Source organism: Galleria mellonella, unplaced genomic scaffold (assembly GCF_026898425.1).
Source record: "Galleria mellonella isolate WM207_F2 unplaced genomic scaffold, CSIRO_AGI_GalMel_v1 utg165, whole genome shotgun sequence".
Classification (NCBI taxonomy): domain Eukaryota; kingdom Metazoa; phylum Arthropoda; class Insecta; order Lepidoptera; family Pyralidae; genus Galleria; species Galleria mellonella.
The window spans coordinates 2492137-2505607 of NW_026442009.1; the positions used below are offsets into that span (position 1 = coordinate 2492137).

The 13471-nt window shown below is 29.8% G+C and overlaps 2 protein-coding genes across 3 annotated transcripts; one reads left to right on the top strand and one right to left on the bottom strand.

The window, feature by feature from the left end:
• Nucleotides 1-71: 71 nt before the first annotated feature.
• Nucleotides 72-7888, bottom strand: LOC113518903 (probable ATP-dependent RNA helicase pitchoune). The gene is made up of 10 exons (XM_052892713.1): nucleotides 7857-7888; nucleotides 7470-7732; nucleotides 7099-7251; nucleotides 5784-5945; nucleotides 5332-5473; nucleotides 4451-4613; nucleotides 3276-3428; nucleotides 1987-2154; nucleotides 1051-1225; nucleotides 72-234 (listed from the first exon to the last, which is right to left on the bottom strand). The coding sequence occupies exons 1-10, from the start codon at nucleotides 7871-7873 to the stop codon at nucleotides 140-142; spliced, it is 1491 nt and encodes a 496-aa protein (XP_052748673.1). The 5' UTR covers nucleotides 7874-7888; the 3' UTR covers nucleotides 72-139.
• Nucleotides 7889-10453: 2565 nt separating this feature from the next.
• Nucleotides 10454-13425, top strand: LOC113518842 (non-structural maintenance of chromosomes element 1 homolog). Of its 2 annotated transcripts, none has more exons than XM_031914604.2 (5): nucleotides 10454-10707; nucleotides 11143-11441; nucleotides 11945-12103; nucleotides 12572-12708; nucleotides 13046-13425. In XM_031914604.2, the coding sequence occupies exons 1-5, from the start codon at nucleotides 10614-10616 to the stop codon at nucleotides 13212-13214; spliced, it is 858 nt and encodes a 285-aa protein (XP_031770464.1). In that variant the 5' UTR covers nucleotides 10454-10613; the 3' UTR covers nucleotides 13215-13425. The 2 variants fall into 2 exon arrangements, with proteins under 2 accessions (XP_031770464.1, XP_026759649.1); XM_026903848.3 differs by having other exon boundaries at nucleotides 10461-10707; nucleotides 13040-13422.
• Nucleotides 13426-13471: the final 46 nt, after the last annotated feature.

The following is a 13471-nucleotide window of genomic DNA, read 5'->3' on the forward strand; positions in this document are numbered from 1 at the left end:
ATAATGTTTCCTTTATATGTATTGATAATTGATTACCTACAAAATACGGAAGTTAATTATGATTAAATCAATTATTATTTGTATAATTTATTTATAATAATAAAATATTTATTTACATTTTAATAAACTTAAGTAATATTTATATCTTGACACATTTTGACGTCACTGTACTTTTCGCAGCAAGCATAGCTGCCATCCTCTTTCTTGGTCTATGTTTTTTACTGAATCCAACACCTGCAAAGATAAAATAAATTATTATTATTAAATATTTTAAAAAGGATTTTATTTTATAACTCTTTAAATAAACAGCGTTTCAGAAGTTACGTAAACCCGTCGTCCGGCGAGCTTCTACAGGCGGTCCGTTTTATTCCCAATGGCGTCACTTTATGTAAATATTAAAGACTCGTCCCGGTGTCGCGCGGGTGGACATTTTTACATTTTAAAAAGTGGCCATTAAGGCTGCACACGCAACGGAAACTTAAAAATGGAGTAACTTCTCCCGTTTTCCCAACATTTCCCTTCATTACTCTGCTCCTATTGATTGTAGCGTGATAAAAAGTATACTATAACCCAGGAGTATGAAGAATAATTGTACCAAGTTTCGTTAAAATCCGTCGAGTAGTTTTTGTTTCTATAACGAACATACAAAAACTGTACTAATTGCATTTTTGGCATCAGTATCGATCACTGATCACCCTCTGATAGTTATTTCGGAAATATATTTCATGTACAGAGGTCACTCTCTACAGATTTATTATAAGTATAGAAGATAAGTTTCTGTCGAAGGTAAATGGCATTATTTCTTTTATAAAAGCAGTCATCATAATTTCCAATTTATAACCCGAGTATGACCACTTAAAAATTTTAGGTCAGACCGACAGTCCATTAGAAAGGGCTGATGCCTATCGTTGCTCCTCTCTCACGGCCTTAGAGTGCCGTCTGCACACGCGTTCGGTTAAGCTGTAAAGGCTATCTGCGGCCAACAGCAAAAAACGGTTACAAAAAAAAGACGTCAGGCCGAGAATATAAATAATTTTTTGATTTACTTACGAACATCTATGTCTGGTTTCTCTTTCAATCCAAATGATTTAGCAACAACATCAATGTCTATAGTCAAAAGGTTAAAGATGTGTTTATATTTTTTAACCTCAAGTGCTCGAATGTAGCCTTCAAAAGCTTCAACAGCTAATCGGCGGAAATTTTCATTCGCCAAAGCTGCCTCTAACTGAAATAAAAGAACATATATATTTCTTTTGCAATTAATTTAAACTGAACAAAATAATTTTTAATGGGAATAAACAATGAATTAAAATAATATTTCACAAATAAATCTAGGAACTTCAATCGTGACTAAATTAGTACAGGATCAACACTAGATTACAAAATAATCATCGAAATCGGTGAATATATTGCCAAAGATATCTTTCGATATACCCGAAAAAATTTTAAACTGCCAATCATCAGAAGTCAGGGCAAAATTTAAGACCAGGCAAATTTTATAACAGCACAATATATTCTGATTCACAGTATGTCCATGATATACATATGTATATAGGCGACGAATACCTTTCTCGACAAGGGCACCACTTTTTAAAAAAAAACACGTGTAAAGCCATATATGGCTTTACACGTGTTTTTTTTTTTTAAAGTGCATACCTGGTAAAAAATGGTCACATTTGCGATGATTAAAAATAATAATTATAGGCCAAGAGGGGAGCCGAATGGTAAAGACGTTCTTAAAGGGCCAGCTCAATGGAAAATAAATACGTAATACCTAACGTACACATGTAATTTAAATAAAAACGTATTTGTTACCAATTCGCACTATAACCGCTCAACCAATCTTTATGAAATTTGATGCATTAGCCATGGAAAAGGACATGAAATTTATGCGCGCGTGACCATGATATAAAGAAGCCATTTATTATCGCGATCACAGGACAAACTCGGCAGAAGTAATAAAACGAAAAATATAATCATTCATACCTTTGGTTGTAAATTGTAATAATTATCCCATGTTTCATATTTGTCTAAATAAATTTTGGCATCTTGCAAATGGGTAATAAATTCTTTTTCCTCGGGTCGCAACAACAATACGGCGTTACCGGCTGCACCCAAACCTCTAGCAGTGCGTCCCACTCTATGTATGTATTCCTAAAAACAAATTATATACAGTGAATGCTCTATACAAGCAACCTCTCTATAAGCAACATTCTTTATATTTTATTTATTCTACTTAGCTTAGTTACTAAAAGAAATAAGTAAAAATATTTTCCAGACAGTAAGTATTTTATACTCTTTTTTTCCCTGTAAGTAACTTTTCCTAAATAAGATTTTTTTTTATTGAAATTGGTTCAAAGAGTTGCTTATATATGGTGTTCGCTATATTAGGAGAACATTATTTCAATTTAAAGTATCAGAAAAGATGAGAGATTTAAAATAAAATAATCAAATTTTAGGCATATGTATTTTTAATATAGTTGAAACGTTGAGACAATCCTAGGTAGGTTAACCCCAATCTCTTATGAGCCATAAATCATATGATGCGAGTTAAAATTATTTTTTTATACCTCTGAGGTGGCAAACAGGCATACAAGATACGGTACTCACGGACCCAACATATACGGTAATCGATTACCGTAGTCTATGAACGCCTGCAATATCAGGAGCAACCTGATCGTTCGTGGGAGGAAACATCTCTGAAATCGCGCTGTATACGACTATCTAGACTCTAAGGTCTTTTATGTCCATGGTACTGCTCATGTCAATAGGCGACGGTTACCACTTTTCATCAGGCGGGCCGTCAGCTTGTTTACCATTCTAAGTCGTATAAAAAAAGGCATGTTGATGGCGGACTGTTCGATGGTAGAAAGTAACTGGGCACTACTTTGAACAGTTCCCCTGAACACAGTCCATTGTATAAACGGTAGAACGCAGTGTGAAGAAAAATCTCTCCTAAATCTTAACAGTTCGATACCCATAGAAAAAGACCCTAGACATTAACATAAAAAATGTAACTTTGTTCCGTAATGATCCGAGGTCTGACCGATAGTAAAAAATGAAATATCACTTCCATCATTTTATATAAATTTCGCAAGTACATCTAACTTGTACAATAAACGAATTTATTATATTTAATTTTTCTCAACAGATAGATTTTCGAGACTGCACATACCAATTTAAAAGAGGTTTCTATAATCCTACTTATGTAAGTTTATTTTTAATCCAATTTAATTAATAATTAAATAAGCACATACAGTGCCATATAATCTTACATTTGTATCTGATGGTGGATCAAACTGAACTATCCAATCCACTGCTGGTATATCCAGACCTCTGGCAGCCAAGTCTGTACAGAAAAGAGCCATTTTCTCTGCATTGTAAAAGTTTGATATTGTTGTTGTCCTATCTGCTTGACTCATTTTACCCTGAAATAAGAAAATACAAATAATAAACAGTTCGAGACATAATACAAAGCGCCGTCTAGTCCCAAACTTTGTAAAATTTTCAGTTTGTACTATTGATAATAATTGATACAGCAACAGCCATAACTTTTGTATAAACAATACAAAACATAGAATCCGCAAAATTGGTAGGTGCTAAGAAAGCCAATGCTGTTGATCATGAAACATCCTTTCTCTAAACCTATCTCTGATATTATAATTTCAATTTAATTTTTTAAACGTCTAATTTTTTTAATATAATTAAGTCAAAATTTTTATAAATTTACCCCTTTATTCATAAAAAATATTAAATATCTCAATCATATTTTAGCTATTGAACTGTTTCTTTCTTTTGCGTTAAATTCGTAATTTGAAATAAAGTGAAAAAAAAAACAGTTCAGTAGTTTAAATTGTAGATTTAATTTTTGTGAATAAAGAGGTTAGTTTACGATGGTCGATAAAATAGTAATTTCGCGAAACTATTGCAGTAAAATATTAAGAGATAGGTTTAGACAGCGCCTCAAAATAGACCCAATATCGCATTACAAATTAATATTATATTTAGCTGACTGTAATAAAGTAAAAATCTCTTAAATGTCTATTCTATCCATTTTTTTTATCGGTGAAAATGGTATGGTAACCACGCCTGCGCTAACGGGATACGCTGGTGGAGCACCAGTGAAGGGTGATAGATGAGAATGAAAACTGGGCCAGTTAGCCCATCATGATGAATTCATCAGGAATTAACCATGATAGTTTCCAGGGAGAACCGCGAGGAGGTCGACCTGGATGGATATATTTCTATCTATTATAAATATAGTGTTTTGATACTTTTAATTAAGAAATTAGTGCAAAAAACAAAACACTTCAATAACTAAAACATCTAGGTTTATAAAACATTTGAGATTTTTTTAATAAAAGGCTAAAAGCCATTGTTGCAATTGTTTAAACATAAACTCTAACATTTAACTTAATAATTAGCAATTAATATTATGTCTAAAACTTACATGAATGCACAAAACTGAAAAATTACAATGGGTTGCAAAAAATTCATGGTGATATTCAGCAGACTTACAACTAGAGAAGAACACCATCACTTTTTGATTTTTGGTTTTTTTCAACAATTTGTGAAGCCACCATATCCTGTATTCCGTTTGGCATATTACATACCTGTAAGTAATTTTTATATCTTTATGCAATCATTTTTAAGATTCATATTATATACATTTAGAAATCTCATATTGGTTCTATTCAAGAATGATTAGTTGAAATGCCAACAATAAGAAACAAATACACAGTTTTTATTAATTAATATTTGTAATATTAATATAATAAGAAACCCTAATATTGGGACCAATTATTCTTAGGCACCATTACTCTAAATCTATCTTTTAACCTATTATTTCAATTTGATAGTTTCTCAAAATTACTATTTTATAGGATATTATAAACTAAAATTTATTTATAATAATTTTAACTTACATCTACTAGAAATTTAATATTGGTCATTAGAATAAAAACTTCACTGTGATATAAAAATCCAAATTTTAAATTTAGAGATAGGTTTAAGGAAATGGTGTCTCAGAATCAGCTCTATTGTTATGTAACTAATTTTAAGTACCAGGTATTTTTTTAAAAGATAATGAAATAGTAACCCCCTCTGTGTTATCTGTATATGCTGACAGGACATAACATATGATAGGTGAAGATGGAAGCAAGTTGATTTGCCCATCATGCCAAGTTCAAAAATAATTAATCATGATGGTTTTAAGGATAACCACACACTCGTATAACCTGATATGGTACTACTAGTAATAAGGTTGACAGTCCCCATAACTAGCAATCCCTTCTTACACCAGGTATTTAGATATTTACTGTTACTACTTACCCTTGTTTCAATCCATCTACAGTAGCTTTTAAATTATCTTCATCAGTATTTATAGTTTCAACATCATCTTTCATTGCAGATTTTATCAAAGCCTCAGTTGTTTCTGAATGTGTAGCACTAAATAACATTGTCTGTCTATCCTCTAAAACAATTTACTTTATAAACAATTTGAAATGGCTCTTTTTCAATTTTAATTCTTTATTAGCTATAGTATTATATATTGTTAACTTCACAAGTAGTTAATCAAAATTTTTGAATTATTTTTTAATTAACTCTTTAAATTTAATTACCACAAATGTACTAATTATTATATCGATGTTATCAATATAATTAGTTAATAATGTTAAGAATTTTTTTTTTCTAAGGATGAAACTTGTCTGAATAAAAGCTTATTTTTTTTATTAATTTAGCAATTGAATTAAATAATTAAATGTAAAGTTATATGTACTCACTTGGTAACCGATTAATAATTTGCTTTAAATCCTCTTCAAAACCATATTGAAATATTTTGTCAGCTTCATCTAATACTAGACATTTTACTAGGCTATAATCAAATTCTTTTGTTCTCATGTGGTCAAACAATCTGCCTGGAGTAGCAACCACTATATGAACACCTGAAAGATGATAAAATGGCGATTATGTTTTTTAACCAGTGCAGTAAGAAAAACAAAAAAGTAAAATTGTCCAATTAAAAAATTATTATATTGTTTACTAGCAACTCTCCCCGGCTTCGCACAGGTACAATGCTGATACTAAATACCGCCGGCCCACCATTATATTACAACATTACATTAGTAACCTCTAAATTTATCAGTATTTCTCTACAATATTATGCATATAAACCTTCCTTTTGAATCACTCTATCTATTAAAAAAACTCACTTCAAAATCCATTGTGTAGTTTTAAAGATTTAAGCATACATAAGGATGGACAGACAGTGACAATGACTTTGTTTTATACTATGTAGTAATATACATTTATCATTTCTTTTTTCTCCTCCACAAAAGTGTAAGCAAATGCTTTTAAATTTTGTTTTTTTCATTTCTGAAAGTTTGTCTAATAAAGCTTAAATACAGATGTATTTTCAAAAAGGTCTAGTACAGCATGATGTTTGTTATCAACTAATAGCTAATATCAATGCAAGTAGTTTAGTTATGACATTTTTTGATTTGCATATAAATTTATATATTTGGTATATTACAAAATATTAATACAAAGGCAAGTACATTAAAAAAAAAATATTTATTTATGATAGTATACAAGTACTTACTCAGATACAAATACTATTCCTATTTATACATGTAATAGAGTTAGGTAAATCAAAATTGAAATAAATGAGCTGCTATGAAAATCTTTACAAATGGCTTTAAAAAAGAGGGTCTCAATTCTATTCTATTTTTCATTGTTTCTTACCTTATAACTTCAGCATATATAAAGTAAATTGAAAAATTAATTTTTATCTGCAAGGACATACTTTCAGCCCTTTTTGCCCCATAAAAAATTTAACAAAATTAGTTCAGTTTTTTAATAAAAAAATAAATAAATAAATAAATAAACTTGTTTTAACACAATTAATGTAATTTTCTTTTTGTGGAAATAATCTTAAACTTATGGTAGTGAAATTTCTTTAGTATTTTTATTCTTAAAAAAATTACCCCAGTTGGTAAAAGTATGTACAATGTCTAATGAAATAGCTAGTAATAACATACAATTGCATTATAATATTAAAATTCTATAATAAGTATTTAACATGAATCTTTCAGATACCTTGAGATAACTCAGCACTTTGTTTCTTTCTGCTCTCTCCACCAATGATCAAACTTGAAGTGATTGTTTCATGATATCTTCTAAGATCTTGTAACACTGTGTATGATTGCATAGCCAGTTCTCGTGTGGGTGAAACTATAATGCAATATGTACCTTAAAATAAAATGCAAAAAGAATTATACAAAACTGATTGTTATATATGATATTTTGAATGTAAACAAACACTGCAAAAACAGAAAAAATGCAGTCATTTCCGCAAGGATTATAAAAGTAATGTAATACAGAGGTTTGTATGTAATTTTCTCTTCCAACTTTTGTGAATAAGCAAGTCAGTGAGAGACTTGTAATAAAATTCTATAAACATAAATTACCTTGTCTTTCTTGAGTCTGAGAACATTGAAGGACTACCTCTAGCACAGGAATGAGGAAAGCTAATGTTTTTCCAGAGCCTGTTTTTGCTGTAGCTACAATATCAGCTCCGTCTAAAGCTTTTGGCAACACTACAGACTGAATATCAGTCATATATTTAAATCCCATTTGTTTAATACTTTTTAAAGTTGCTGAAGATATTTTTCCCTTCAAGGATTTAAATTTTGTACCCTTTATTAATTCCTCGTCTGTCTCCATTTCCTTCCTAAGATAACATTACTTGTAATAATAACTATATTTAAATATATAAAAAAAAATACATGAAACAATGTGAAGTACTCATGCATTAAAAATACAAAATGTAAATAAAAAAGACACATGGACAGTACCAATGACAACTTGACATGTCAATAAGCGCTAAAAGAATATAACTAAGGTAAAAGAGAACGCACTTCATACAAGCAACGTAAAACGAATTGGTGAGAATATCTGACCATATACGCAAAAATCCGTCCTTTCTCGTTATGTTGGCCAGCCTGATATTCAAAATGGAAACGAAAAAGGGTTAATATAATTTATTACAATTATAGTATATTTTGATAATAGAAATGCAAATCATGTGATAATAATAAATATATAAATTTTATGTATAATTGCATGCTCCGATGAACATTTTTTAGCAAAAATAAAACAAAAGATAACATTCTTAATTATATCTCAATTTCATAACATTATTGATAGTAAACAAAAGTTTTAAACACTTACCATAATATTTGGTCAATTTCTAGAGTAGACCTCGTAATAGAGTCGATGTTAATTATAGTCGTAATTCGCGTCAAAATAAAACAAATATGAAATACAAAGCAAAACACTGTTCCACAATTAATTTAGATTTGCATCATATTGGACAGTATTTTTGTTAGTTAAGTTGGCGCCTCTGTTATTTTATCATTTGAATAAACGTTAGCATCATGTTTTTTTACCAAATCCGTACATTAAGAGCATCATCCGTACATTAAAAATAGAAGATACGCGAGAATAAGTATGAGGTAACTTTGTCATAACAAAGATAAAGACGGGTCCACGTCATTTCAAACAAAATTTTTTTAATAAATCTGTGTAACCTGTCCATTGTACTTACAAATTTTAAATAAATAGGTCATGATACCTATCGACATCAATAGACTGACTAACACAGAGAACATATTAATAGTTGTTTTATTATTAATATGAGATATTTAATAAAAAAAAACTTTAGTAACGAGTTTATTTACTTAATGCCAATAGTGGTAATATTGAGTTTGCATTGCCTATTATGAAAATTTGAGTAAAAATGGATCTTAAAGTTTTTTTGTGACAGCTTGTATCTGAAATCGAGAGAGCGTTAACTAAAGTCTCTGATTGGGGACGACAAAACTTAATTCAGTTGAACCCCGCTAAGACATAAGGTTGCGGGTTCACCGCTAAAGAAATCCCATTTGCTGTGGTTCCATAATTCCAGAGCACTTCTCTTAACATTTTTAAAAACATTGAGATCCTTGGTGTCGACATCTCTAGTGACGTATAGTTCCGTGGCCACCTCGAAGGTAAGATTAAGCTGACATCTAAAATACTCAGTGTGGTTAATAGCGCAAAGTAATACTTCACATCGGATTAACGATTAATGCTCTACAAATCACAAATCCGGCCCCACATGGAGTACTGCTCTTACTTATGGGCAGGAACACCTAGTTACCAACTTGAAGTCTTCGACCTAGTCCAACAACGAACTATGAGAATTGTTGATAATCTTAAGCTTACAAGTGGTATCGAATCTTTAAGTCTTTGAAGAGATTTTGTCTCATTTTGCGTGTTCTGACGCTTGTACAATGAACTGTACTCAGAGGATTGTTTAATACGATGTCCACGGCCACTTTCTATCATCGTACACCCTCATACCCTAAAGTTCACTTTCATGCCTTAGAGCCTAGAGGGTCGTGTACAACGCGGTTTCAGAGATGTTTTCTTCCATGAATGCTCAGGTTATAGAATGAGCTCCTTGTCGAGGTTTTCACAAGAGACTACAGCATATGATTCTTCAAAAGGGGGGTACAGAGGTTTCACCTCGTATCACAAGTAAAAGCTAAAGACTGTATTATTATCTATAATATTTATGTTATGTATTATTAGAGTAATAGGCTTTAATAGTAAATTAACTACGTAATCCTAACTTTACATGTATATGCTATATTCTTTAGCATATACATGTATATATACATGTATATATAATATAAAGATTGTAAGCTTCTTAGTAATAAAGAGATATGAAGCACAAATACTCACAGTTCATTTACTTTAGAAATCATACTATTAAATCATATTTATTTTTTACTTAGTATATAATAAATAATATAAAATAAATAATATAAAATAAATACCCAACTTCTGTTAATCCATTAACACTTATTTAACTATAACTTCTTTAGAATTTTCATCAAAAATAATTGTGATATATTTTGTATAATGACCACGTGGTTCACTTGGTACCTCTGGGAGGCCCACTCTATTCAACAGTTAAGTGAGAAGTCTCCCCCCACCTAAATAACAATCTTTTATATCTACAGAGCCGAATTCGAGTAAACAAGTCAGCGAAACCACGTATTCTTACAATTTCATTACTTTTATTTAAGTATCATGATAATAAATAAATATAAAATCAATTTAAATATAAATCATTATTTTATACATAATACAAGAATAACTTATTGCAAAATTTGGTATAATAACTATTTTCACATTATATTGTTTTTAAAGTAGTCAGTAAACAACTGATGGTATTTCTTTTGTCCTCTTTTTACTAATTATATTTGTATAAGAAAAAAGGAGGCAACCATATGATTTACAGTTTTCTTTTATCATTCCTTCTAATGTAATTCCTTATTCTTAAATCTGGATTACATGCTCTGTGCCCTATGTGATGATTACGTGCTCTGTGATGCAGTGTTGACAAATTACTGTTTATGTCAATTTAAATTTAAGTTTTCCGCCTTGTTTTATTATGACGAATTCAAACAAGAGCAACAACAACATAGCAGATAAATATTTTGTTTTGTTGTTTTTTATTGTGTTCTCTATTAAATGAGTTAATAAAATAAGCAGAATTTAAAATGATTTACGGACCTCTTCATCGTTTTCTTTTACGTTCAGTAATTAGTCAAGGTGTAATATCTTTATCGGAAGCTGAACGACTTCTTAATGGAGGTAAGTAAATAATTGTTTAATGATTTGAAAATAATTATGCAGTTTGAATCGTCCAATATTTTTACTTTCTACTAATTCTTTAGTATAAAATTCTATCATTAGTCAAGTTATTGCTGTTAAAATAGGTTATATTAACTAAGCACTGTATTTTTCTATAAATTTATTCGATTTATAGGAAAATAAATCATGACATTTCTTTAACTACCTATTTGATTTTTTTTTAGGGTATATTGCTAACAATGGGATTCTCAGTCTCCATTACTAACAATCCCTTTCCCCCTACCTATTTGAGTACAAGTTATACCTGTGATTTGGTGTGTATAGGAATGGTTGACTATTCCTTCTTCATGCCTATTAATAAGGCTATTAGTTTTTAATATGAAATAAATAAGTATTTACTGATTCAAGATGAATAATATGTTTTTATCGTTTCAGAAGAGCAACATAAATCCTTACAAGATTTGGTGAAAGAGATTAATGATGCGATAAGACCTTATCAACAAACACTAAAAATTACAAGAGATGAACTGACTGATGAAGAGGTCATTGTATTTTTGTCACTAGGGTATGATGAGGCAACTAAAGCACAAAATGTGTTCTCAGCAACAGAGTTAGAATACTTTAGGATTCTTATTGAGCAGATAATGACAACAGAAGCTAGACAGGTTACCAGTTTAAATGCCATTAATTTGGTAGGAAGTATGAAATCATCCTTTACCAAGACTGATGCACAAGTAAGTTGCAATTGTACAAAATGACTGTCTAATATTTTGTAACAAGGAAAAATGCTTCAATTTTCATATAAAATTAATAAGGCATTATATCAAAAGGTTAAACCTTTCTAATTAAAAATGAGAATTTTAAAATCAGCTTAGACTTAATAAACATATGACTTAATAAACAACTGCAAAATATTTATATTTATAAGATATATCTTTAAGGAAGTTGTTACTTTGTACATAGGCATATTTAAGAGTGGGCTGTGTGATCTATGCCTGCTTCAGAATTGTCTGGTGCTTCCTCAAGTATCAAGAGGTCACCTATGAGCAGGGACATTAAAGAGTACATGTGTTTTTTGTAAGGGGCCATACCGCTATGTAAAATAATTTTTAATATGTCAATATATGTATATATAACATGTTTTTTAAAACCATGCCCTTGATAGTAGTTGAAATTATTTATTTATGTTGATTATATACATATTGATGTATTAATATTTATCATATAAAATTTTCAGAAACTTCTTAATACATGGTGTCGGATGAGATATCTTGAAAAAGAAGAGAACAACTATGCTTTGGGCGTAAGAGCTATTCATGAGTTTGAAAGCTATTTCCGTCAAAATATGCCAGATGTTGTTGAAGATTGCTGTTTATGTAAGCAAATAGTTCTACGAGTAAGTATTACATAAAAATAAACATGACAAAATCATAAAATAAACCAGTTAGAACTCAGTATATGTATAATATATATATATATATATATATATAAATAAATAACTCAGTTTGCAGATGGTGCTGTTGTCCAGTAGTAAAATAAAAAAAATCATTATAGTGGCCTTCCACCTTTTTTACACAAATTGGCCTGTTAACATTTGTTAGATTTCATTTAGTAGATATATAGAGATTAAATTTTATCTACTCATTTTATAATTTATTGTACCATTATACAGTAAAATTTTATCATAATTTCCACCACCAAGATCTATAAGCGAGAACCACCACTTTTGCTATTTCAGTATAATATATAGTTCCAGAATTTTTTCCCTAATATCTGTTGAAATATGGTTTGAATATAAGAATTATTATTATGATATATAAGTATAATGTTAATTGATATAATATTATAGTTATTGCTTTTTCAGGGCTTCAATTGTCCCTCATGTAGTCTTGCTGTTCACAATCGTTGTCTTAAAAGATATTTAGAAAAAGTTGAAAAATGGCCCTGTTGTAAGACAGATTTTAGTGCATCTCAGTTGGAACAATTGCGTAATGCAGACCAGTGAGTATTTTTTATATAATTAATGACTTTCTGAATTTCAAATAAGTGAATATTACCTAAAATTTTATTTACATAAAACTATTTACCTAACTGTTCATTTTAATTTAGACTATGATATGCTAGCGATTGTTGTATAATTTTTTAGTATAAAACATGATCAAATTTGTTGTTGTGATGGTATAATAAACACAGCAACCATCCTATTTGGATGGTATTATGTTTTAGTCATCTGAAACTTGATGGAATTTGAACACATATAAAAGAAAACAAGTATAAATAAGTCGATAATTTATAATTGTTATAAATATTATTAGAATAATATGTATATCAGTTCCAGAGTGTCACATACACAACAATCGCAAGAGTCGGCAGAGTATAACACTATAGCAGAACTAACTCAGACAACTACTGCAGATGTGGACTTAACACAGCAAGCTCATGATTCTGAGGGCATTGTACCAGAGATTTCACAAAGAATCACTAGAAAGAGGAAACATCGTGAGTGAAGATGTAAGAGTACTTAGTTGGAACAGTTTTTGGTTTGTAGTTAAATTTTTCTTGATTTATTATGTTTGATACCAGAGATACTTGTATTTGGCATTTTCTGATATATATTGATTACATAGTAAGGCTATTATCACAAAATTTTCTAGTTGTGATAATGAGGCATTGTTAATGTTGATTAATAAAGTCTTACATTTCAAATATTTATTTTATTAAATAAAGTACTATATGTAATTATACATCAATCAATATTTAAACA